Below are 23,518 nucleotides of genomic sequence, written 5' to 3' on the forward strand. Positions count from 1 at the left end.
TTTAACTTATTTCTTAAAATGCCCCTACATTTATTTTTTCTCAGAATCTTTAATATTTACCTCATTAGAATTTTCAAAAATAAAATAATGGTTTGTTGATTTGGTAAATCAATAAAGTAAATTTAAGGTGAACTTTTTACAAACAAATTTCCCTGCTTATTTATTTATTTTTGCTGAGGGAATTAATGGGGTTAAGTGACTTTCCCAGGGTCACACAGCTAGGAAATATTAAGTGTCTGAGGCTGCATTTGAAGTCAGGTTCTCCTGACTTTAAGGAGGGTGCTTTATCCACTGTGCTATCTAGCTCCCCCTAAATTTCCCTGTTTAATTAATCTGATTTCCCAAGCCAACAAATCTATGAAGGAAGATAGTAAGAATTAAATACAACAAAAACAAAAACTTAACTTGGTACAAAACACCTAATTACAAGGGTTTAAGTTGGGTGTTTGTAGCCTATGCCAATTAAAAGGAAAAATAACCAGAATGAATAATAAAAATAATTTTCTACTACTACAGTAATAAAACTCTTAGAGTATAAAATTAATAATCCTTTGATAAATTGGTTATCTCTGAAAAGGGTCTTATGCTTAAAACCCAACTTTACTGACTTCAGTTAGTTTAGTCTACAACTAGAGCATATTAGAGTCAGAATTTGTTTTTATTTTCACATATCCATCTTTGTTTCCCAAACCAAAAACTGTTAGTCATTAGAAACTATTATGTTTTAAAGGCTTTTCTTTAATAATTGCAAGTTAATAAATAAACTTCCCAACAAAAAAAAAGAAAAAAGAAAAAAAATCACAATAGAATATGAAGTTGCCCAAAGTAGAAATGCAAAGGATATAAATTTTTTTATCTCAAAATTTTAATCTCATTATTCAGTAGGAAAATGTTTTTGGTTTTTTCCCACAAAAGAATAGCTCTAATGATGTTCCTAAATGATGTAAGAGTCTTCCAACAAACCTTAAAATTGAACATAAAGGGTGAGGAACCAATACCAGAACCAGTATGTACAACTGTGTAAGAAAAAAAAAATAAGTAAATTTTACTAAAAGTAAAACCTTGCAGGACCTTCATCTCTTTCACTGACTCAAAGTAACCAGCCATTTCCTATAAGCATTAGCAAATCTGGCTTGCTCTACATTTCGGGAGGTGGACAAAATTTGTTCAATAAACCTGTGTTCCATTTCTATACCAAGGAAGTCCTGAGTTGGTGTCCGTTTTAATCGCTTAGTTTCTTGGGAATAGCCTTGCTTGTTAGAGTCATTTAAGCCATCCACATCCATGGCTTGAGTCATATGAGAAACTGCTGGGCTGAGATGTAAGTCATTTAAAGTCCCACCACTGCTTTCCACAGGTGATAGTCGCATTAGGTTGTGAGGAAGCTTATTGTTTAAATGGTGCTGAAGGTAGAACACATGCCGCCTTTGTAAAAGAAGAGGCCAAGGAATTGAAAAGAAAAAATAAAATATAGTCAAAGTTAGGTCAGGCAATATTGAAAAAAGCATCAAGATGGTGCATTCAAACACAAGAGTCCAATTTCAAATCAATATGCTTATTCCTTTGCAACAGATTTTTATTTGTGGGGAAGAATATGATGCCTGAGAACTGTGAAATACTGTACAGTCTTGTAGCCCTTAAATTACTTAAACTCTTACAATATTTTCTTTGCTGTGGGGGGATAGGGAAGAAGAGGTTATAAAATTATGAAACAGATGATGATAATTTAAGTTTGTTACAAAATTAAAATCAGAATGCCATATTTAAACAAAGGAAAATGATTTCTGCTAAAATGTTATTCCATGCAGCATTAAAAAAAAAAAAAAAATCAATCTAACCAGCATGACCAAAAATCAAGAATTCAGGAATCAGAGGAATTAAAACACCTTCCCTTTGAGCTTAGATCATGAATTCTACCTAGGTTTTCCTCTAGAAGTACAACTTTGTAAGTACAATTATTGTAGTTTGCCTTATAATCCAGAAATCATGTGAACATTTTCCCTGAATCTAATCACCAATTCAACCTTAGAGTTTTGTCTGCTATGCTTGAAAAACACAAATTTTAAAGAAAGCTTTAAGTCCAAGAATGACAAGCTGTATATGTCTGTTATCTGAGTGCCACCCTCATCTGAGGTTCATCATCAGAAAGTTCCCTTTCAAGTGATTATTTTTGGTGACAGCAATAAATAAATTAGTAGGTTACTATGATGGGTGCTGGGAAAAAACAAAACAAAACAAAACAAGTTAAATGGATGCAGTCCCTTCCCCATCTCCTAAAGTTTATACTACAAAATACTTACGGCCATCTCTTCTCATGTGATAACACTGAGTACCTAACACACATTATATGTTAAAAAAAAGTCCTCCCTTGTCCTCCAAGCCTCCAAAACAAACCCTGAAGTTATATCACTGTAATGGTTCATATAAGAATGTTATTTGCTTTAGAAAAAAATGATAGACTGGAGTATTTTTTAAAATAACAAAATAATCCAAGAGTTATTTCAAATTAAATTGAACTTTTTAAGAACACATTTATGGCAGAAAATCATATGCCCTTCCATAACCATCAATTTCTACTGCAATTATTCTAAGTCTTTTAGAGTTTATTTCACTTATCTTTCTAATGCTTCTCAAGAGTTTTAGGACAGTTTAAGTAGAATGTATCACAACATAAACACTGTTGATGCAACCATATCTCCATGTCAAAATAAAGCAGTGGAATAGGATTTTTTTGGAAGTGTAATACATTATCTAACCTACTATATAATATATCTTTCTCATACTTTAAAGGAAAGGGAGTTTAAAGGACAAAAGACCTGTCTATGATTTGGAAGGTTTCTGACTCCTATTTTTAAAAGTATTATTTACTTTTTTTCTTCATTATAACAATTTTCCTAATCACTCAAAAGTTTAATTTTGTTTTTTCCTTTAATGTACCCTTGGTTAAGAAAAAAATCATTATTAATGAATGTACTGTGTAAACAGCCCCAAGGGGAGATAAATCTCCTATTAATCCTCTAACTTTATCTAACAGTGGAACAGCAGCAGAGGAAATGTTCCAACAATATGAAAATTTAAGCAGACTAGGAAAGAAAAAAACTTTCAATAATTTTAAAACATATAAATAAAAATTGTTTTAATTTATCTTACTGCCTGAGGAAGTTATTCAAATAGAGTCAGCTTTGCTGATTACCATCTTTACAAGATGCTACGGAATGAAAAAACAAAAAGTCTCTGCCATAGAAGCACTTCCATTCTATTGACAGGAAATCATCATGAAGATAAAGTTAACTTTGTCATCAAATCATGAAGATAAAGTTAAAACACACACAAAAATGACGGTAATGTACCCTTATTGTTTATAATGACAAAATACTATTCCCACTGAGAATGAGAAAATCATGTGAGATATAGAATTCTGAGGGCTGTAGTTCAATCATAGTGCATAATCTATTTCTAAAGGAGATGTCCTCTTATACAAAGTTTACACTAAGTCAGATCTGAAAAACACAAAGACAAAAGAGATAATACATAAAAATGCTTTGCAAACTCTTGAATGTTACATAAATATTAGCTATTATTATCTGGGATTATTAGCAAGTTATTTCCTCTTCTGAAAAGTCATTAATTTAATAACTATTAAGGGCCTATTATGCTAAGTGCTAGTAACTTAAAAAAAAAAAAGCAAACAAACTTCCAAGAAAAGCAGATAAGGTAACTTAGTTTATGGGCATAAAATCTGAGGAGCTACAGAAGATGGGAATTCTCAATGGCAAAGATTTTGGATTTTGTCTTAGTGTGTGGTCTGAAGCAGATAATTACTAATGCTTGGTGAATTGAATTGATAAAACAAACTACCTACAAATTCTATTTGGTAAAAATCATTATAGAACAAAATGACTAATATGGCTATATTTTATGTAACTGCATATGTATAACCTATATCAGACTTTCTCAGGGAGGGGGGAAAGGAAGAAAAGGAAGGATAGAATTTAGAATTCAAAACTAAAACAAAAATCAATGAATATTAAAAAATGGTTTTTGCATGTAACTCAAGAAAAATGAAAAAAATAAATAAACTGATACTAAATATTATAAAAACCTCTTAAAAAAACCACAGGCAAAGATTAGCAGAATCTTGTGACTACTAACAAAAGTATTAACCATCACCTGGCTACTCTTGGGGCTTTTAAAATTCTCCATAGGAATGTATCTGGCAATTCTCAGTTAAGCCAAAAGTTCAATTACAACATCTACCCCAAATGCAGGTGAACTCTTTAACAGTTAATATAAGACTACTACTGGATGCAGGCTCACTCCACTGCTCCAGAGGAGCAGTCTTGGAGCTTCAGGATTTGGAAATAGATTTCTCTTACCTATGACACCAGAGTGTTTCATGTCCTGGGTAGTTATCAATGAGATCTGTGCTGAGTTCTACTTCTTCCTCTAGAAGACGGGAAAGATCGACTACTCTGTGGTGCTCTGTTGCCGTTTCTTCTTCATCATCATCTTTTGGAAGATCTGGGATTTGTTTACTTACTAAAGGGCTCTGTTCCAATATAGCACAGTCAATCCCAGTTTGGCTTATCAAAGACTTTAATAAGAACTGGCGGTAGTGAAATCCACTGTGATCTGAAACATGCATGGATGCCCAATGTTTGGTGGAAGACAGTTCATCAAGAAGAATCTTAGGGAGTGATAAAAGGTAGAAGGGATAAAGAATAAAAAAAAAAAAACACAAGTAAGAACAAGTTTCTACATAATTTCTTTTTCTTCAGTTGGCTTCAGATTTATCTATGACTAATGATTTTCTTTTCTTTTTTTTAAACCTTATCACCAATAAGACTACCAAATTTCTCTACAAAAATTTAATCTACAAAAAGTAGATTAAAAAAAAGTCTATTCAATTAATCACCTCCCAGGAGTTTAACTAATATTGCTTAAAACAGCACTCCCAAAGAAAAGACAAATTTAAAATAATGCCCAAGACTTGGCAAAACATATATAAATAGATCTTAGAAATTAACATAACTTAGAAATATTTAAAAATTTAACCAATTATTAAACTTTCTCTCCCAATTTTCTCAATATATAAAAAGAAAAATGATCACTTTTAAAAAAGGAAACACTTTACATAATTTCACTCTTATTAAGGTAAATAAAAACAATAATTCTAGGAGAGGTCATACATGTATATGAGCCACAGTACAAATAATAATGAGAACTATGGCTCCCAATTATACTGAAGATGGGGGAAAAATTAGATGTGACAAAATAAAAACTTCTTTAGGTTTTCCTAGCAATTTCTCAGGCATTTACCTACATATGGACATAAATTAAAAAAAAAAAAAGTGTGGTGCAGTGAATCATGGAGGATCTCTGAAACCCTTTCAGAGAGTCTACAAATTCAAAATTAGTTTTTTTTCTATTTATGATAAATATCTACTCTGTTACCCATATAAACAAAAACTCTTTGGACATATTCTCAATAGTTATTAATACCATAAAGATACTAAGAAAAAGAGTTTGAGAACCACTGATCTACACTACGAATATAAAACTGAGCTAAGAGCTGTGGGGAACATAATATGTATGTGTAAGACATGGCCCCTGCCCTGAAAGACATAAGACATAAACAAATGAACAGTTAACAAATGACACAAAAACATTAATAAGGGCCAAATGACTAGTACAGAGGGAAAAAAAAAAATCACATGGGAATTCAGAGTATAGTTTTACCTGGAGTAAACATGATATAGGTTTTTTAAAAATGCTTCCTTCTACAGAGGAATTATTATCTTCATGCCACAGATGGACATTGGAAAATAAGATCATTCCTGCAATCAATCAACTTGCTGAAATTAAGTAAACAAAAGAATACTTGCTCCTAAAGAAAGTCAATTTTAAAATCATATATTTGTGGAATAACTAATTCAAAGGACAGCTTTGCTGTAACCTATTAGCTTTGTCTGGTTTTGTCTGGTTACTTAAGTTGAATACTTCTGTGTTAAAGAAATTTATTTAACAAGAAAAATTCTTAGATAACTAATTTTCTGGAATGTTTAAATGAGGTGGAAAAATATGAAATCTTCATTAGTATTTTCTCCTCCAAAACAACTAACAAATGAAAATAAAAAGGTTTACGACAATTTCAATTTAATAGGCTTTCTCAGACTGAAAACAGAAATGTCTATTACATTATTTATTCTTCCATGAGTGCATAGGCATGTGCTGAAGAAGAATCTTCAATCATTTCAAGGCATAGATAAGAATGGAAAAGCTTTTATTAAGTCAGATAAACACTTTCTTGTTATTAATATTCTCTCTAAAATGTAATATTCTCTTGTTGGGGTTTTTGGGGTCTCTGGAGGCAGCCTTCCTTTCAGTTCAATAATCACAAGTGCAGCCAGGGATTAAAGTCCAAATCCTTTATTGTCTCTTTCCAAGTCTTGTCTCTTTTCCTGCGGCCCGGTTAGCTTTCTTATAGTCCAGATCCTTTATTATCTCCTTCTTGGGACTGAACAGCTTTCTGGAGAGCCTTTCAGTCTGGCCTTGGTTCTGAGAGAGCTTGAACTCCCACCTGTCTTCTCTGGCTTCTGAATCTCCCCGACTTCCAAGGATTTCTGCTTCAGCCTCCAGCCACAACAAAGGTGGAAGATGGAATGAATCTGTCTCAGCTTCTGAGAGCTTCTAGTGTGCTTATCTTGCTGGCCCTGAGAGCTTTTTGCTTATATGCCCCACACTGAGTATACACCAATCATTATATCACTAGGTAACCATTATTTGTTGTAGGATTAAATCAATGCTAAACTAGATTTAACCATTGTCTCCTCAATTCCACTTAGTACTTTGTTTCAAGTTCTGGCCCATAACATCTCCTTGTAGGATTAAATCAATCATACTGAACTGTGCTAAATTAGATAACTATTGTCTTTATCAATTCCACTGATCTAGTACCTTGTAAGAATCCTTTGTTTCAAGTTCAGAGTTCTGGCCCAGTGTTATGGGCCAGAACAATTTCTTTTATAAAGGAAGAAAATAAAGAAAGGCGGGGGAAAAAACTGAAGAAAGACAGGGAAAAGATGGAAAGTAAGGGTTTAAGGTACAACCTGGATAATATTTGTCTTTAAAAAAAAGGTGAATGTTAAGAATGTATTTTGTGGGTATAAATATAGCTTCTACCAACAAAGATGGCAATTCTAACACACTAATTAGTTGTTATGGCCAAAAGAATTCATCACCTCATAGTTAATCATTTCATCATTGAGTCTTCGAACTAAGCCCAGTCCTATTAGATTCATACTTGAAATTCCAGAGTGGTTGTACTTGTCAGGACTCACACTATACTTGCATGGTTATTAATAGGAATGGAGGGTCATTTCTACACCACAGTGAGAAGTTGGAAGAGGGCAATACTATAAATTGAATTTTTTACTTCAACATGTAAATATAGTTAATCTTAATATGTAGACACATATGTATATCTCAAAAAAATATTTTTACTAGAGACCAGCTAGTAAAATTTCTAATATATATAAAATGTTTTATTCTCCCAGAATTTTTATTTTCTAGCTTTGGTTTTAGAAGACATCTAAAAGTATAGACAGATCATGCAGTGTTAGCGTGTTTTTTAAAATAAAGCTAGCCATTCTAGTAGCGAGTCCAGAATATGAAGAACTATTCTGGTTTTCTGGAATGTATTCATTCAAACTTAACAGGAATGTGTCAAGTGTCTACAATTCGCAAGGCACTGTGCTAAGATTGAAAAACACAAAGACAAAATTTCACCCCCCCCAACCTCCCTCCCCCCCCCCAAAAAAAAGAGACCCTGATCTCAAAAAACTTACTTTCTATTGAAATTACACAATTGACCCCAATACAACATGGAGGAAGTATGATGTAAAGGAAAGGATGCTGGACTTGGAGGTAGCAAGATTTGGGTTCAAGTCTTGCACCAGATATTAACTGTGTGAACTACATTTATTGTGACATATTTCTAATTTTCTTCTATTTTTTTCAGTCTTTTCACTTAAAAATAATTCTTGATGTTTCATGGAATCATTAGCTTGCATTTGATCAGTTCTAATTTTCATGAAGCCTTCAGGAAGATTTTGTACTTTTTTCCCCAAGTTGTCAATTTTCTTTTCATAGCTTTTTTTATTTGTCCTCTCTTCTTTTCCCATTTCCCTCCTCCCATTTTCAACTGATTTCTAAAATATTTTTTAGTTCTTTTTTTAAACTTTTGATTTAACTCTTTTAGAAATTCTTACTGAATTTGTGTAAAAACCACAAAAAGCAGCATGATATTTTTGCTTATTTTTACAGCTTAATGCTTAATTTTACACTAGTGATACTCTACACACTTCAGAGGAAGGGGTGGAGTGGGAGAAGGAATATGTGATTTAATTTTTTGTCCTCGTATCCTTTGGCTCCTTTCACAACTTAGGCTAGGGCCCTGAAAGCTTCCAGTCCTCTCAAAGTGGAGTGATCCAAGTCAAAGTGTACTTATTGTTCTCCTGGCCTGAGCGCTGCAAATTTTTGACTCAGGTTTGTATCTCTTGGCTTAACCTTGGCTTGGGAGTTTCAGCTGAACCTGCTGGACTCAGTCACTACAAGTTCAGAGTGAACAAAATGCTGGATCCTCTTTGGTCTGGGACTCCTGTCCTTATTACTGCACCATAGTCCTTACACTTTGGGCTAAAGGTTTGAGCTGAATTGTTGTTCTGCTATCAAGTCAGACTCACATAGCTGTTTCTGGAGTCTGTTTCTTCCTCAATACAGAGTTAGGATCCATGCTCAATGACTATTCCTTTCCACCATGATTGTGTGACCTAAGACAGGGTAGCTGACAACAGAGATGTCAGATAGCACTCCACAAAGTGGAGGGAATCTTCGAGATCTTTCTCAGCACTAATGCTAAGGGAGTATAAGCTCCATACTGTGCATGCTTATGGCCAAGTCCTACACCCAATGCTGCAGACTTCTTTTCTGTCTCCCTAAGTTAGCCTTGGGCTAAAAAAATGACTCCCTAACTTTGTCTTTGTTTTCTCAATCAGAATTCAGTCAGATACAATTTTTCTTTTAAATAATATTTTTTTTATTTTTAAAAATACATGCAAAAATAGTTTTCAACATTCCCCCTTGCAAAACCTTGCGTTCCATCTTTTTTATTCCCTTCCTCCCCTAGACAGCAAAGTAATCCAGTATAGGTTAAACATTTTGTGATTCTTCTAAACATATTTCCATATTTATGATGCAATTTCTAGATAACTATACAGAAGGAACAGTAGGGAGCTAAGGTGTACTGCTTCCTTTCCCTTTGCCATTTTGAATCATCTACCCTGAACTAGTCATTTAATTTCTCTATGTCTCAGTTTTCTCATCTGTCAAATAAGAGGGTTATATGTAACAGGGTTTGAATCCTTTCCAGTTCTAAATCTATCATCCAATGAATGATTATTAATAGTTTATGCTGTTATATGAAATTATGTAACCTAAAATAATTCCCCTCTCATGCAACTTAAATGGCTGTAGTGATGTTTTTGGAAGGAGCATTATGAAAAGGCTCAAATGTCTACTCTGGTACTTTTTATACATGGGACTTTGGACTAGTCACTCCACATCTGAACTTGCTAAGGTCCCTTTTGGCTCCAAATCTGTGATCCTTAATATACAGAACATCAAAATTGTGGGAACACGACTGCTACTACATCTGAAAGTTGTGATCTATGCAAATAATCTAGCACAGTGAGCTCTATCTCATTCATTTAAATGTGTATACTTATTTAAGTAGTGCTTTCTTTGAATTACAGCAAGGCAGGGAAAATTCAAATGGAACTGTGCTTTGATTTGTCAAGAGTTTTAGATTAATTTTGGAGAGAAAACTAACAGCTGAATTCTTGGCCTCCAAAGCCTGAAAAACAGAAATTCTAAAACAAGTCTAAACTAAAAGATTCTGCTAAATTCACCTTAGTGAATTATTATTATTTATGTATATAATGTTCAAAATGACAATCTAGAGTGTCCTCTGAATTTAACAAAAAACTATGCTAAGTATAGTTTTAATGTTCAGTATATACCTTATTTTCTAATCCTATTAAAGTTGATAATTCATTTATGGTATATATAACAATTATCTACTAACTACCAAGTTTCATTAACCAGAGAATATTATTTCCTAACCCTATGAGACAAGAGGGGATACACTTTATACTATGTAAAATACTACATAAATGTGAGATGCTTTCATTAGGTTGTATGTACACAGACACATATGCTTAATTAGCAGAGTGCCTGGCACATAGCAGGTGTTTAATAGAATTTGTTGTTTTGTCTTCATCCCCCACATCCCCAGATAAATCAAGAACTGAGAACTTAGTACTAGCTGATAGTGTAAGATTTAATAATGCACAAACATTCTGGCCAAAATGACTGACATACCTTGATATCTAGCTTTGCCAAGTGTTGCAATACCCAGATGCGATGAGACCAGGCATTGTAATTACTTGGGTATCTCCCAGCAGCTTCATTACAGACCTCTATCTCCTCTTGCACTATTTGTTGTACTCTTTCTGTGGGAAATGTTGCCAAGTTCTCTTTCTTCACAAAAGTGGGTAAGGAGCTTTCCTGAATTAGTTGCTGTAGCACCCATCTCCTGGATTAATAGTGTATGGGAGTAAAGTTTGGAAAAAATTAAGCCAGAGGTTGGGGGTGGGACAGAGGTAGGAAATACAAAAACAAAAAAAACAAACAAACAACTTTTGGATACTAATTTATCACGAGAGCAGAAAGAGAAACTAAATCGTTTCTACTTCAATACTTAAAGAACATATATTATTAACAACAATATTGCTTTCCCGCTGAGCCTTTAATGTCTTTGTTAGTTGCTATGAGTGGAGAAAAAAAAAAATCATCACCAGATGACCAACCTTTTGCTGGATTAGTCTACCTGCACTTAGCAAGGTTTGCACAACAAACATACAAACTCATTACTGTTTCTTCATTCAAAACTTTTTCAGATGAATAAAAATCCAACTACTGTTTGTATTACATGATGATATGTATCTTTCAAGAATTCATTGAATGTCATTAAGCCCATCAAAACTAAATATTTTTCAGAGTGTGATTAAAAACAATTAGGAAAATGGGAGGAGAGAGATATTGGGAAGACCTTATATTTGTCTACATGTCACACACTATCTACTCCCTTTGTTTCTACTTAGGATATTCTGTTACATATTTTCAAAAGAAAAGAAATCTAAGTCCATAACTGACCACATTAAACATGATTCCTAGTCTATCCTACCTTATTACATATAAATAATCAGGAAGACAAATTACAGATTATTAAATAATTCAAAAGATTTAAAATATTTTCCTTTGATTTTATCCCCAAAGATTCTTTTCTACTTAAAATTTATGTTAAGAAGTTCTTCTTGTTAAGATTTATCCAATTAGTTGATATTTTAAATATTTACTAAAATGAACTGTTCTTTCAGGCTAAAATTTCTATCTGTAGGTACACAAATGAATAGAGAATTTAGCAAGGAATTACATTTTGTTATATTTAAACCAAGAAACTTGTCAGTATTTACCCAGCATTAAAAATATGGCCTTTTAAAACTAATATATGGATGGTAACCCTAGTTCCAGTGGCATTAATTATTTCATGCTTGCACTGTTATTCAAACACCATATGCTGACTGCATATACTAGATATGCATACTAGGTGTATCTCTGGGTTCAGAGAATCAAAGGAACTAAAGCTGGAAGAGGTACTGAGACACCATCTAGAACAGTTACTCCTTTTACTAATGAGGAAAAAAGAGGCCCAGAGAGGTTAAGCAACTCTTTACTTCTAACAGGAAAGAATATAACTATCTACATGAATAAAATTTCCAAAAAATTTGCAAAGTATAATTAAAAACTGGGATAGAATAGTAACAATACAAATTAGGATAGGTCTCCTCCAAAGTATTTTCTTATGGATGCATCTTGACCAAGAGTAAAAAGGAATAGGATATCTGAAACAAGAAAAATATGCAGATGCCCAGGATTCTAAAATCTAAGAATGTGCAGGCTCTGTGCCCTCTAGCTGCATGCCTTTATTCTGGAAATACTCCTATCTCTTCAATTATAGCATTCTCAGCTCTGCCCTTTCACTCCCAAATCCATTATTTTTCTTATCATTACACTGAGATGAATTTAGTCTTGACTTTCATTATCAAATTCAACATTAAAGCCTTCTTATCATATTCATATTATGGACCCCTGAAGTAGAACATTATGAAGACACATGTTCCTAGGACTCCATATGTTTATGACAGACTAAATAAGAAAGTGTTTGCTATGTATAAAATACTATGGCAAAACATGGGGATACATACACATTAAAAGTAAAAGATATCCTGCTTAAAAAATGTTTACATGCTATTAAGACAACACATATACAAGATTCCTTAGCATACCAGAAGGAAAAGCTCTAGGAGTATAGTGGCAAAGTAATTAGAAATATATCTTCTTTAATGTCATTTCCACGGCAGAGAAAACTTTCTTTTTCAGGTTTTCAGCATGTTGAAGGTGGGGAATGCAGTGCTTTGTAGAGAAGTTACTAACACATTCTGTAATGACTTTGATGGCCAAGTTAGAAATAGGGTCAGTGGTCTGAAGGTATACCACTTTTCCAAGTATTAAGAGACTAGAAATACCTGCCCTAATGAAAAAAAATGAACCTGATGGCTATTTCTAAATAGGTCTCAATAGCAGGACCAGGAGATCATTATATACTTCAACAACAATACTATATGATGACCAGTTCTGATGGACCAGGCCATCTTTAGCAACGAGATCAACCAAATCATTTCCAATGGAGCAGTAATGAACTGAACCAGCTATGCCCAGAAAAAGAACTCTGGGAGATGACTAAAAACCATTACATTGAATTCCCAATCCCTATATTTATGCACACCTGCATTTTTGATTTCCTTCACAAGCTAATTGTACAATATTTCAGAGTCTCATTCTTTTTGTACAGCAAAATAACTTTTTGGTCAGGTATACTTATTGTGTATCTAATTTATATTTTAATATATTTAACATCTACTGGTCATCCTGCCATCTAGGGGAGGAGGTAAGAGATGAAAAATTGGAACGAGAGGTTTGGCAATTGTTAATGCTGTAAAGTTACCCATGTATATATCCTGTAAATAAAAGGCTATTAAATAAAAAATAAATAAATAAATAAATAGGTCTCAATAACCTTAATACAATATTCTACCATGAGAAAGCAGCATTTCTTTTAGTGCCCAAATCCTTGTTACTTAAACCCACTTTATTGAAATACATTTCAGCCAGATTTATTTAATAGCCTGAGTTGCTAAGCTTAATATTAGCTGAGTCTCTACCATTTCTCTTACACAGCAACAATAAAAGTATTTGGATTTTAACTTGGTCAGACCTGTGAATCCATGTTTCTGGGCTCTTCGGAAATTTAGTTAAGGCCAGTTTTCCCAGATGCAAATCCTTAATTGGATTTAAAGTGCCAGATAGGATTAGTTCTTTCCTATAACAAAACAAAACAAAATAACAAATCCATTACTGCAACTCCTCCAACTGAAAAACTGTAATGGCTATAATGCAAGCTCAGAGTGAAGTAAAACTACCTCATTAAAAATATATATATTTACAATACTAGAATACTCTCAACATCACAATGATCAAAAGAACATTCTTATACCTTTAAAAATAGCTGACATTTAGTACAGTTTGCAAAGTTCTTAATTCTTATTTTATTTTTCTTTTTTCCCCACCTTAAATTTTTTCCCTTCACAAACAAAAGCCAAGGCTTATACTGTGGTGTAAAGGTAATTTAGAGTTTTCAAAGTTTATACTAGTAAGTTCTGTGAAGTCTTATTAAGTTGGAAAGAGTTCAAATACCAGTCTAGTGATGGATTGTTATCCAAGAAAAAGGTTAAGTTCAAAGAGGCACATAACAGAAGGTGAATTGACCAGCTGAAATCATTTTTAGGGGGAGGAGAGGAGGGAGCCACAAACTCATGAAACCAAATCCTAAGGTGAAGAAAAACTGGACTGTGCCAATGAAGAAGCTATCCACATTATGGAAATAATGAATTTTAAAAAAAGTATTTGAAGTTACTTTCTAGATAAAAAAGATGGAATAACAATATTAATGGAAAAATTATTCCCAGATCACAGATAAGACACATGGTTTCTATATGGATGAGTTAACATAAAGTCCAAAGCTCTCTCTAAATCTACTACAATGCCTTTCAAACGGACTAATGCTTATAAATAGAATATTTTCACCACAATTTAAAAACATTTTTTTTTTGCTGAGGCAATTGGGGTTAAGTGACTTCCCCAGGTCACCCAGCTAGAAAATGTCTGAAACCAGATTTGAACTCAGGCTCTCCTGACTTCAGGACTGGCACCATCTAGCTGCCCCCTCCCCCAATAAATTTATTATAAAACCTCAGTTAACCAGAATATAATGTCTTGTGTGTGCATTTGATATAGCCAGTCAATTACAGATGATAGCTATGGGAGATCTCATGAGAACATTAGATAGATTTCGGATGGGGATTACTACATTTGAATATAATATAAAATATGCTACATAATATAAATACAATATAAAATACATATTTACCCCCAGGGAAACAGTGAGTTGCAAAATGAAATCATTGTCTACCTATCATTAGCTAGATGCCATACTAATGCTGTCTGAACTTCAGGGTTTACTTCTCATTGGTTTCTCTTATACTCATTATTATTCCTAGGTTTTGAGCCTGCATAGGCTTCATAGTCCTCTTACCACTTCAGATTCTTTGGGCTCCTTTTGATTTGTTCACAATGAAGGTCTGACCCCTATCTATACTGCAACTTCTCTATTACAACTTTCTGTTCCATTCTCAAACTAAGGAGGATTCATTCAGAATCATGGTTCACTTTGATGGAGAGAGAAAGCAGGACAGAACTAGGGATCATTAGGAATTTTAGTCAGTCAGTCATTCCATAGTCATCTTTATAATTTTAATAACTTTAATAACTATTAACATTTTAATAACTATCTTTACTATACTCAGGGGAAAGAAAGTTATTAGTCAATAACCGCTTGGGCCCTGTACTCGTTATTCCTGACTTGTTATTTTCTGATGAGTGCCTATGAACAATGGAAATAAGGAAACAAAGCAAATTTTAAAACATGCATATCAAACAACATCAACAAAGTAAAAATTCCAAGTAATTCTGGTAATTTAGTGCTATTCCATAGTCCTCCCAGTTAAACAGGTTTTTCCCTTTGAGGAAAAGACTATCTTCTTTTAATAACGAAAACTCTAAAATAGATTCCACATCATTATAACACTTTTAAGCCTGCAACCTAATTCATTTCATAATGTATAGAGAGATATAGAATACTGTATCTAATATAGAGTATCTAAATATTCTCAAATACAAGCAATTTCCCCTCCAAAATATATAAGCATGTCTAAAATTGTACTGATAAGTGGAGAAAAACTTTCTTTTTTAGAGAAATACATTAAAGTTAAGTTCATACAAAAAAGTTTCATAAAAATCAGTAGCTGCCTTGCACAAAACTATTTAAAAAAAAAAAAACTACTGCACTAATGAATAGGATTCACAGGTTATTTTCCTTTCAAGAACACTTTGTTTTTACAGACTACATACAGCTAGTGTGACAACTAATTCTTGCTGTCTTTTCTTCTTATGTAATATATCATGATCAAATTTAATGATTTACATCATATGATAAGGAAAAAAAAGATAATAGGGATTTAAAACTACAAGGGATTTTAGAAAATCATCTAGTCCAATTTTCTGACTTTACAAGTGAAGAAAATGAGGTTCAAAAAGATTAAGTGATCTGCTTAAGACTACTGATAGCATAAAAATATACATAAAAGACATCTCAATGCAAAACAGGAATCCTATTTCAAGAAGTTTTGCAAAATAATATAAGGTATAATACAATAAATAAATTTTGTATGCCAATATCCTCTAGTGCTTTGTGACTACTAAAGATAGTGGCCAGAAGGGGGAAATTTATGAAAAACACTATGGCTAACTTATTTAGAATTTAAGAAAATAAAATAATATTGGAAAAAAATCCTGGGGCTCACGTGACTTCGGAAATCTGGTCAAACTCTTGATGCAGGTGCCATACCTCACGTTCCATGCAGTAGTAAAATCTGGGTTTAGAAGTAGCAGGGTACATGTGACATCTATCAATTCTAAAAGAAAGAAGAATCCCATTAAAAATTTACAATGCTACTATCTGACTTCTCTTTCTTTTAATGCCCTGTAGTTCCCTGAGAAAGAGAATGACAATAGTCAGACTTTATTAACACTTTAGAAGCTCTGTGGAGGATGAAGCAGGAAAACCTATTAGGAAGATTTTTTTTTTTTGAATAACAATTTACTTTTCCCAATTGCATGTAAAAACACTTTTAACATTCATTTGAGATTTTGAGAGTTATTTTTAATTTTCAATATTATTTTATTTTTCTAAGCACATATATAGTTTCTAACATTCATTTTTTAAGACTTTGTGTTCCAAGTTTTTCTTCCTCTCTGCATTACCACCTCCCTCCCCAAGACAAGTGATCTGATATAAGTTAATTAAATATGTGCAATTCTTTTAAAACTATTTCTATGTTTGTAATGTTATACAAGAAAAAATAGACCAAAAGAGGAAAAACTATGAGAAAGAAAACAAACAAAAAAGGTTAAAATACTATGCTTCAATTCATATTCAGTTTTCATAGTTGTCTCTCTGGATGTGATTGGCATTTCCTGTCCCAAATCTAGATTGTTTTGAATCACTGACTTGTTAAGAATCAAGTCCATCACAGTTGATCATCACATGATCTTGTTGTTACTGTATCCAATGGTCTCTTGATTGTGCTCCTTCACTTGGCTTCAGTTCATCTAAGTCTACATACAGACTTTTCTGAAATCAGCCTGCTCATCATTTCTTTTTTGTTGTTGTTGTTCTCTCTTTTTTATTTATTATTATTATAGCTTTTTATTTACTTTGAAATAGTGTACAATTAACCTGTGAAAGAAATAAAAAATGCAGGTGGACAAAAATAGAGGGATTGGGAATTCTATGTTGTTAGAATCCTTACAAAGTGATAAGTCAGTTGCCTAATTTAGCACAGTACTTAGCAAATTCTCTAGCTCACTAATGTATTTAAGTACTCATTGGAGTTCACACTTTTGGGAGATTCACAAGTCAGTACGAGATTCACAAGTCAGAAACCCACAATCCCACTCTCTCAGAGAAGGAGTCAACCTTTGAGAAAGCATAAAAACAGCTGAGCTCAGTCAGCAGAGTTCAGTTGAAAAGATTCAGAGTGCAGGAGAGTCAGTTCAGAAAAAGCCTACTCTCAGAGGCGGAATCAGATTCATTCATCCCATCTCACACCACCGTGGTGGCAGGCTTTCCTTTTTCGTTTCTCCACTGAAAGATAGGCCTCTAAGAAAGCTAACCGGGTTCAAGGAAATAAACGAGACTTGGAAGGAGAAAATAAAGGTTTGGATTTTATCAGTGGCTATGTTTGAGGTGATTATTACTTTGAACTGAAACTAAGGCTGCCTCCAGAAAACCTCCTCAAGAAACCTGCTCCCAGAGAGAACCATCTTATATTATATAAAAGAAGAGAACACCACACTAAGTAGTGGTTCATACTCATTTCTCAGAGTTTGTTCTTTCTTTTTTGTTTTGTTTTTTTATTTTACTTTATTTTCAGAGTTCTTTCACTGGGTATAGCTGGTTCAATTCATTACTGCTCTATTGGAACTGATTTGGTTCATCTCATTGTTGAAGAGGGCCACATCTTTCAAAATTGATCATCACAATAGTATTATTGTTGAAGTATATAATGGTCTCCTGGTCCTGCTCATTTCATTCAGCATCAGTTCATTTAAGTCTCTCTACACCTTTCTGAAATCATCCTGCTGATCATTTCTTACAGAACAATAATATTCCATAACATTCCTATACCACAATTTATTCAGTCATTCTCCAACTGATGGGCATCTACTCAGTTTCCAGTTTCTGGTCACTACAAAGAGGGCTGTCACAAACATTCTTGCACATACAGGTCCTTTCCCTTCTTTAAGATCTCTTTGGGATATAAGCCCAGTAGTAACACTGCTGGATCAAAGGGTATGCACAGTTTGATAACTTTTTGCTGCTCATCATTTCTTACAAAACAATAATATTTCATTACATTCATATACCATAATTTATTCAGACATCCTCCAATTAATGGCCCTCCCCTCATTTCCAGTTTCTTTCCACTACAAAAAGGACTGCTACAAACATTTTTGTACATGTGAGTCCTTTCTCCGTTTTTGATCTCTTCAGAATACAGATTCAGTGGTGACACTGCTGGATCAAAAGAGTACACCCAGAAATGGACAACTTTAATTACATTAAATTAAAAAGGTTTTGCACAAACAAAACTAACAGAAACAAGATTAAAAGAGAAGAACAAAGGTAGGAAAAAATCTTTACAAGCAGTACTTCTGATAAAGGTCTCATTTCTAAAATATAAGAACTGTGTCAAATTTATAAGAATACAAATCTTTCCCCAATTGATAAATGGTCAAAGGATATGAACAATTTTCAGATGATGAAATTAAAGCCATTTATAGTTATATGAAAAAATGCTCTAAATCATTATTGATTAGAGAAATGCAAATTAAAATAACACTGAGATAACATCTCAGATTGGCTAAGATAGGAAAGATAATGATAAATGTGGGATGTGATATGGGAAAACTGAAACACTAATGCATTATTGGTGGAGTTGTGAACTGATCCAAACATTCTGGAGAGAAATCTGGAACTATGCCTAAAGGAGTATAAAACTGTGCATACCCTTTGACTCAGAAGTGCCATTACTGGGTCTATATCCCAAGGAAATCACAAAGGAGGGAAAAAGACCCACATGTGCAAAAATATTTGTAGCAGCTCTTTTTGTGGTAGCAAAGAATGGGAAAAGGAGTGAATGCTGATCAAATGGGAACAAGTGGTACATGAAGATAATGGACTATTATTGTTCTATTAAAAATTATGAACAAGCTGATTTTAGAAAGGCCTGGAAAGACTTACATGAACTGATGCTGAGCAAAACAAGCAGAACCAGGAATACATTGTACACAATAACAGCAAGAATATGTGATGAGCAACTATGAAATATTTGGTTCTTCTCAGTAGTTCAGTGATTTAGAGTTTGGACAGAATACATCCAGAAAAAGAACTAAGGAAACTGAATATATATCAACACATGCTTTGTTCACGGTTTTTCTTTTTTTTTTTTTTTTTAATCTCTTCCATGGTTTTTCCCTTTTGCTCTGTTGCTCTCCCAACATGATTCATGAAGCAATGTGTATTAAAAATAAACTTATTACAATTTAAAAAAAAAAAGTATGTCCAGTTTGATAGCTCTTTGGGCATAGTTCCAAATTGTTCTCCAGAATGGATGGATCATTTCACAACTCCACCAACAATTCGTTATGTCCCAATTTTCCCACACCACCCCTGAAACAATTATCATTCTTTTACTGTCATCTTAGTCAATCTGAGAGATGTGAGATGGTAGCTCAGAATTGTCTTAATTTGCATTTTTCTATCAGTAGTGATTCAATGCATTTTTTCATATGACTATATATGGCTTTAATTTCTTCATCTGAAAATTGTTTGTTCATATCGTTTGACCATTATCAGTTGGGGACTTGATTTCTATAAATGACTCAGTTCTCTATACATTTTATGAAAAACACTGGTTGTAAAAATTTCCCCCAGCTTTCTACTTTTCTTTCATCTTGGTTACATTGGCTTTTTTTGCACAAAATCTTTTTATTCAATGTAAACAAAATTATCTATTTTAAATTCATAATGTTCTCTAATTCTTCTTGGATCACAAATTCCTCCCTTCTCCACGATATAACAGAAAGACTATCCTTTGCTCTTGTAATTAGCTTAAAGCTTATAGCGTCACCATTTGTCTAGTCCTGAACCCATTTTAGCCTTAACTTAGTAGGGTGTTAGATATTGGTCAATGCTATACTATTTCTGCCATACATAACCATTTCATTTAGATTGTCTGATTCAATAGCACACAATTGCAGAAATAGTTCCTAATTATTGCTTCAATTATAAGTTCACCTTTTTCATTTGTGATCCTGGTAATTTTTTTCATCTTTCCTTTTTCTAATCACATTAGCCAAAGGCTTATCTCTTTGACGGTTTCAATTTTATTAACCACTTAATTGTCAGAATTTCTAATTTGGTATTTAATTGGAGGCTTTTTTCCCTAGCTGCCCAACTGACTGATCTCATCTTCCTCTACTTTATTTATTTAGAGATATAAAATTTCCCTTAAGAACTGCTATGGCTATACCCCTTAAGTTTTGGTATGTTGTCTCATCATTTTATCATTCTCTTGGATGAAATTACTGTTTCTATGATTTATTGTTAGACCCACTCATTCTTTTTTTTTTTTTTTTTTTTTTGCTAAGGCAACTGGGGTTAAGTGACTTGCCAAGGGTCACAAGATTAGGAAGTGTTAAGTGTCTGAGACCAAATTTGAACTCGGGTCCTCCAGACTTCAGGACTGATGCTCTAGCCACTGCGCCACCTAGCTGCCCCTGACCCACTCATTCTTCAGGAATTACATTTTTTAGTTTCCAACAATTTTTATTCTATTTTTCTATAGCTCTTTATTACACATAATTTTTATTGTATTATGATCTAAAAAAGATGTATTTAATATTTCTGCCTTTCTGTATTTGATTGTGAAATTTTTATCTCTTGATTCATGGTCAATTTTTGTGTAAGTGCCATATACTACTAAGAAAAAGATAAATTCCTTCCTATCTCTATTCAATTTTTTCCAAAGTCCTTATCATAACTTTTCTAAATATCTTTTCTAAAATTCTATTTACCTTCTTAATTTCTTATTTATTTTGTGGTTATATTTATCTAGTTCTGAAAGAGGGAGGTTGAAGTCCCTTACTAGTTATAGTTTTGCTATCCATTTCTTCTTGAAACTCACTCAACTTCTCCTCTAAGAATATGGATACTATATTATTTGGTGCATTTTATGTTTAATATTGATATTACTTCATTATCTATGATATCCTTTAGCAAGATATAGTTCCCTTCCTTACTTCTTTTAATTAGATTTTTCTTTTGCTTTATATGAGATCAGGATTGCTACTACCGTTTTTCATTTATTTATGTATTTATTTAGCTTCAGCTGAAGCATAATATATTGTGCTCCAGCCTTTTACTTTTTACTTTGTATGTATTTCTCTACTTCAAATGTGTTTCTTGTAAACAGCATAATGCAGGATTCTGGCTTTTAACCTACTCTGCTATCCATTCACATTCACTTATTCATCTTAACTAAGATTACTAACTCTTTATTTCCCAAAATCCTAATTTTCTCAGATTATACTTTTCTTTCTCCTTTCACCCTTTTTCTTCTCACCAGTGTCTTGCTTCTGACCCTCACCTTCCTCAATCTGCTCTCCCTTTTGTCAACTTTTTTTTCCTTCCCCCTTCTACTTCTACCATCCCTTCTATTAACCTCCCATTTCTTTTTCCCTTTCCCGTCCCGTCCTACTTCTCTAAAGAATGAGACAAATTTCTATACCAAACTAAGTAGGCATGCAATTCCCACTTTGAGTCAAATCATGAGATTAAGATTCGAACAATGATCATCTTTGCTTCTTGCCCTCTACTGTGATAAGTTTTTTGTACCTCTTCTTGTGATGTGACTTACCCCATTTTATCTCCCTTTTCCTCTTCTACCAGAATCCTTTTCCACTCCTAATTTCTCTTTTACATTATTATCACACTAAAGTCAACTTAGAGAGCCTTGACAGAGATACAGTTTTCAAGAGTTACAAGTATTATCTTCTCATGTAGTGATGAAAACATTTTAACCTTTAAAACCATAATTTTTTTCCTTCCCTGTTTAATTTTTTATGCTTCTCTTGAGTCTTTTATTTGAAGATCAACTTTTCTGTTCAATTCTGGTTTTTTCATAAGAAATATTGAAAATCCCCAATTTCATTGACTGTCCATCTTTCCCCCTGATAGATAATGCTTAATTTTGCTGGGTAGTTGATTCTTGGTTATAGTCTAAGCTCCTTTGGTTCTGGAATATCATATTCTAGTTTCCCAGATCCTTTAAAATGGAAGCTACTAGGTCCTGGATAATCCTGACTATGACTCCTCAAAATCTGAATTGTTGCTTTCTAGCTGCTTGCAGTATTTTTTCCTTGACCTTATAATTTTAGAATTTAGCTACAATATTCCTTGGAATGTTCATTTTGGAGTCTCTTTCAGGAGCCAATAGATGGATCCTTTCAATGACTACTTTACCCTCTAGATCTATGCTATCAGGGGAGTTTTCCTGGATGATTTCTCAAAAGATGCTGTCCAGGTTCTTTTTTAGATTAAGGCTTTCTAGTAGTCCAATAATTCTTAGGTTATGTCTCCTGAATCTATTTTTCCACGTCAATTGTTTTTCCAATTAAGTATTTTACATTTTCTTCTGTTTTTACATTTTTTAAAAATTTTGTTTGATTCTTAATGTCTCATTCTCTTCCATTTGTCCTATTCTAAGTTTTAGTGAATTATTTTCTTTGATTAGTCTTTTTTTTTTTTAAACCTTATATTGTATTTTACTTTTAAAGGAATTGTTTTGTTTGGTGAATTTTTTTTTTCCATTTTACTAATTCTGTTTTTCAAAGTAGCTCATTCTCTCCTCCCCCCCCCCCAATTATGCCAATTCTTTTTTTTAAGGAATTGTTTTCTTCAGTTTAATTTTTTTTTCCATTTCACCAAATTTATTTTTAAGGAGTTTTGTTCAGTTAATTTCTGTTTCCTTTTCCAAGATGCTGGCTTCTCCCCAGTACTTTCATAATTTTACTTCATAGCTCTCATTTCTTTTCCCCATTTTCCTTCTCTCTTTTAACATCCTTTTAAAGCACTTCCAAGAGAGCCTTTTGAGCTTCAGACCAGTTTATATCCCTTTGAGGCTTCACATGTAGACATTTTGCCACTGTTGTCCTCTTTCAGGTTTGTGTTCTGATGTTCCCTGTCTTCACAGTAGCTTTCTATGCTCAAGGCTTTTTTGATCATTTAAAAAAGTTAAACTCTGCTTCTAGGATACAAAGAACATTGTCCCAAAGTTTTGTTGTTTTTTATCCCCTGCAGGGGAACAAGGGATTCTCAGTGATTTTCTGCTACACTGAGGATAGCTGTTCTGGGTTGGTCTGGCCTAGTCACACTTGGGATTCGAGGATTCATAATTTGCCTTTTGTAGTTGTGCTGCAGGTCTCACCACTGTCTGTTAGCTCTCTAAACCAATCGGTGCTTTTCTTTGGCTAAGAGCCTCCTGCTAGATTCCTCACTACACTTCAGTTCCCACTGTACACTTGTGCTGGGCCGTCT

General features: G+C 33.3%; 1 protein-coding gene across 2 annotated transcripts in view; it reads right to left on the bottom strand.

Moving 5' to 3' along the window:
* Positions 1-254: 254 nt before the first annotated feature.
* Positions 255-23,518, bottom strand: part of PTAR1 (protein prenyltransferase alpha subunit repeat containing 1) — a 46,409-nt gene continuing 23,145 nt past the window's right edge. Inside the window, exons 3-7 of one of the 2 annotated variants that reach the window (XM_003761650.4) lie at positions 16,205-16,271; positions 13,457-13,561; positions 10,441-10,654; positions 4,377-4,687; positions 255-1,425 (exon numbers count right to left, since the gene is read on the bottom strand). In XM_003761650.4, the coding sequence (XP_003761698.1) occupies positions 1,083-1,425; positions 4,377-4,687; positions 10,441-10,654; positions 13,457-13,561; positions 16,205-16,271 (1,040 nt within the window). In that variant the 3' untranslated portion in view covers positions 255-1,082. Of the gene's footprint in view, positions 1,426-4,376; positions 4,688-10,440; positions 10,655-13,456; positions 13,562-16,160; positions 16,272-23,518 lie in introns of both variants that reach the window. The other variant, XM_023497552.2, reaches the window with a different exon arrangement.

The sequence above is a fragment of the Sarcophilus harrisii genome, chromosome 1 (assembly GCF_902635505.1).
Source record: "Sarcophilus harrisii chromosome 1, mSarHar1.11, whole genome shotgun sequence".
NCBI classification, from domain to species: Eukaryota; Metazoa; Chordata; class Mammalia; order Dasyuromorphia; family Dasyuridae; genus Sarcophilus; species Sarcophilus harrisii.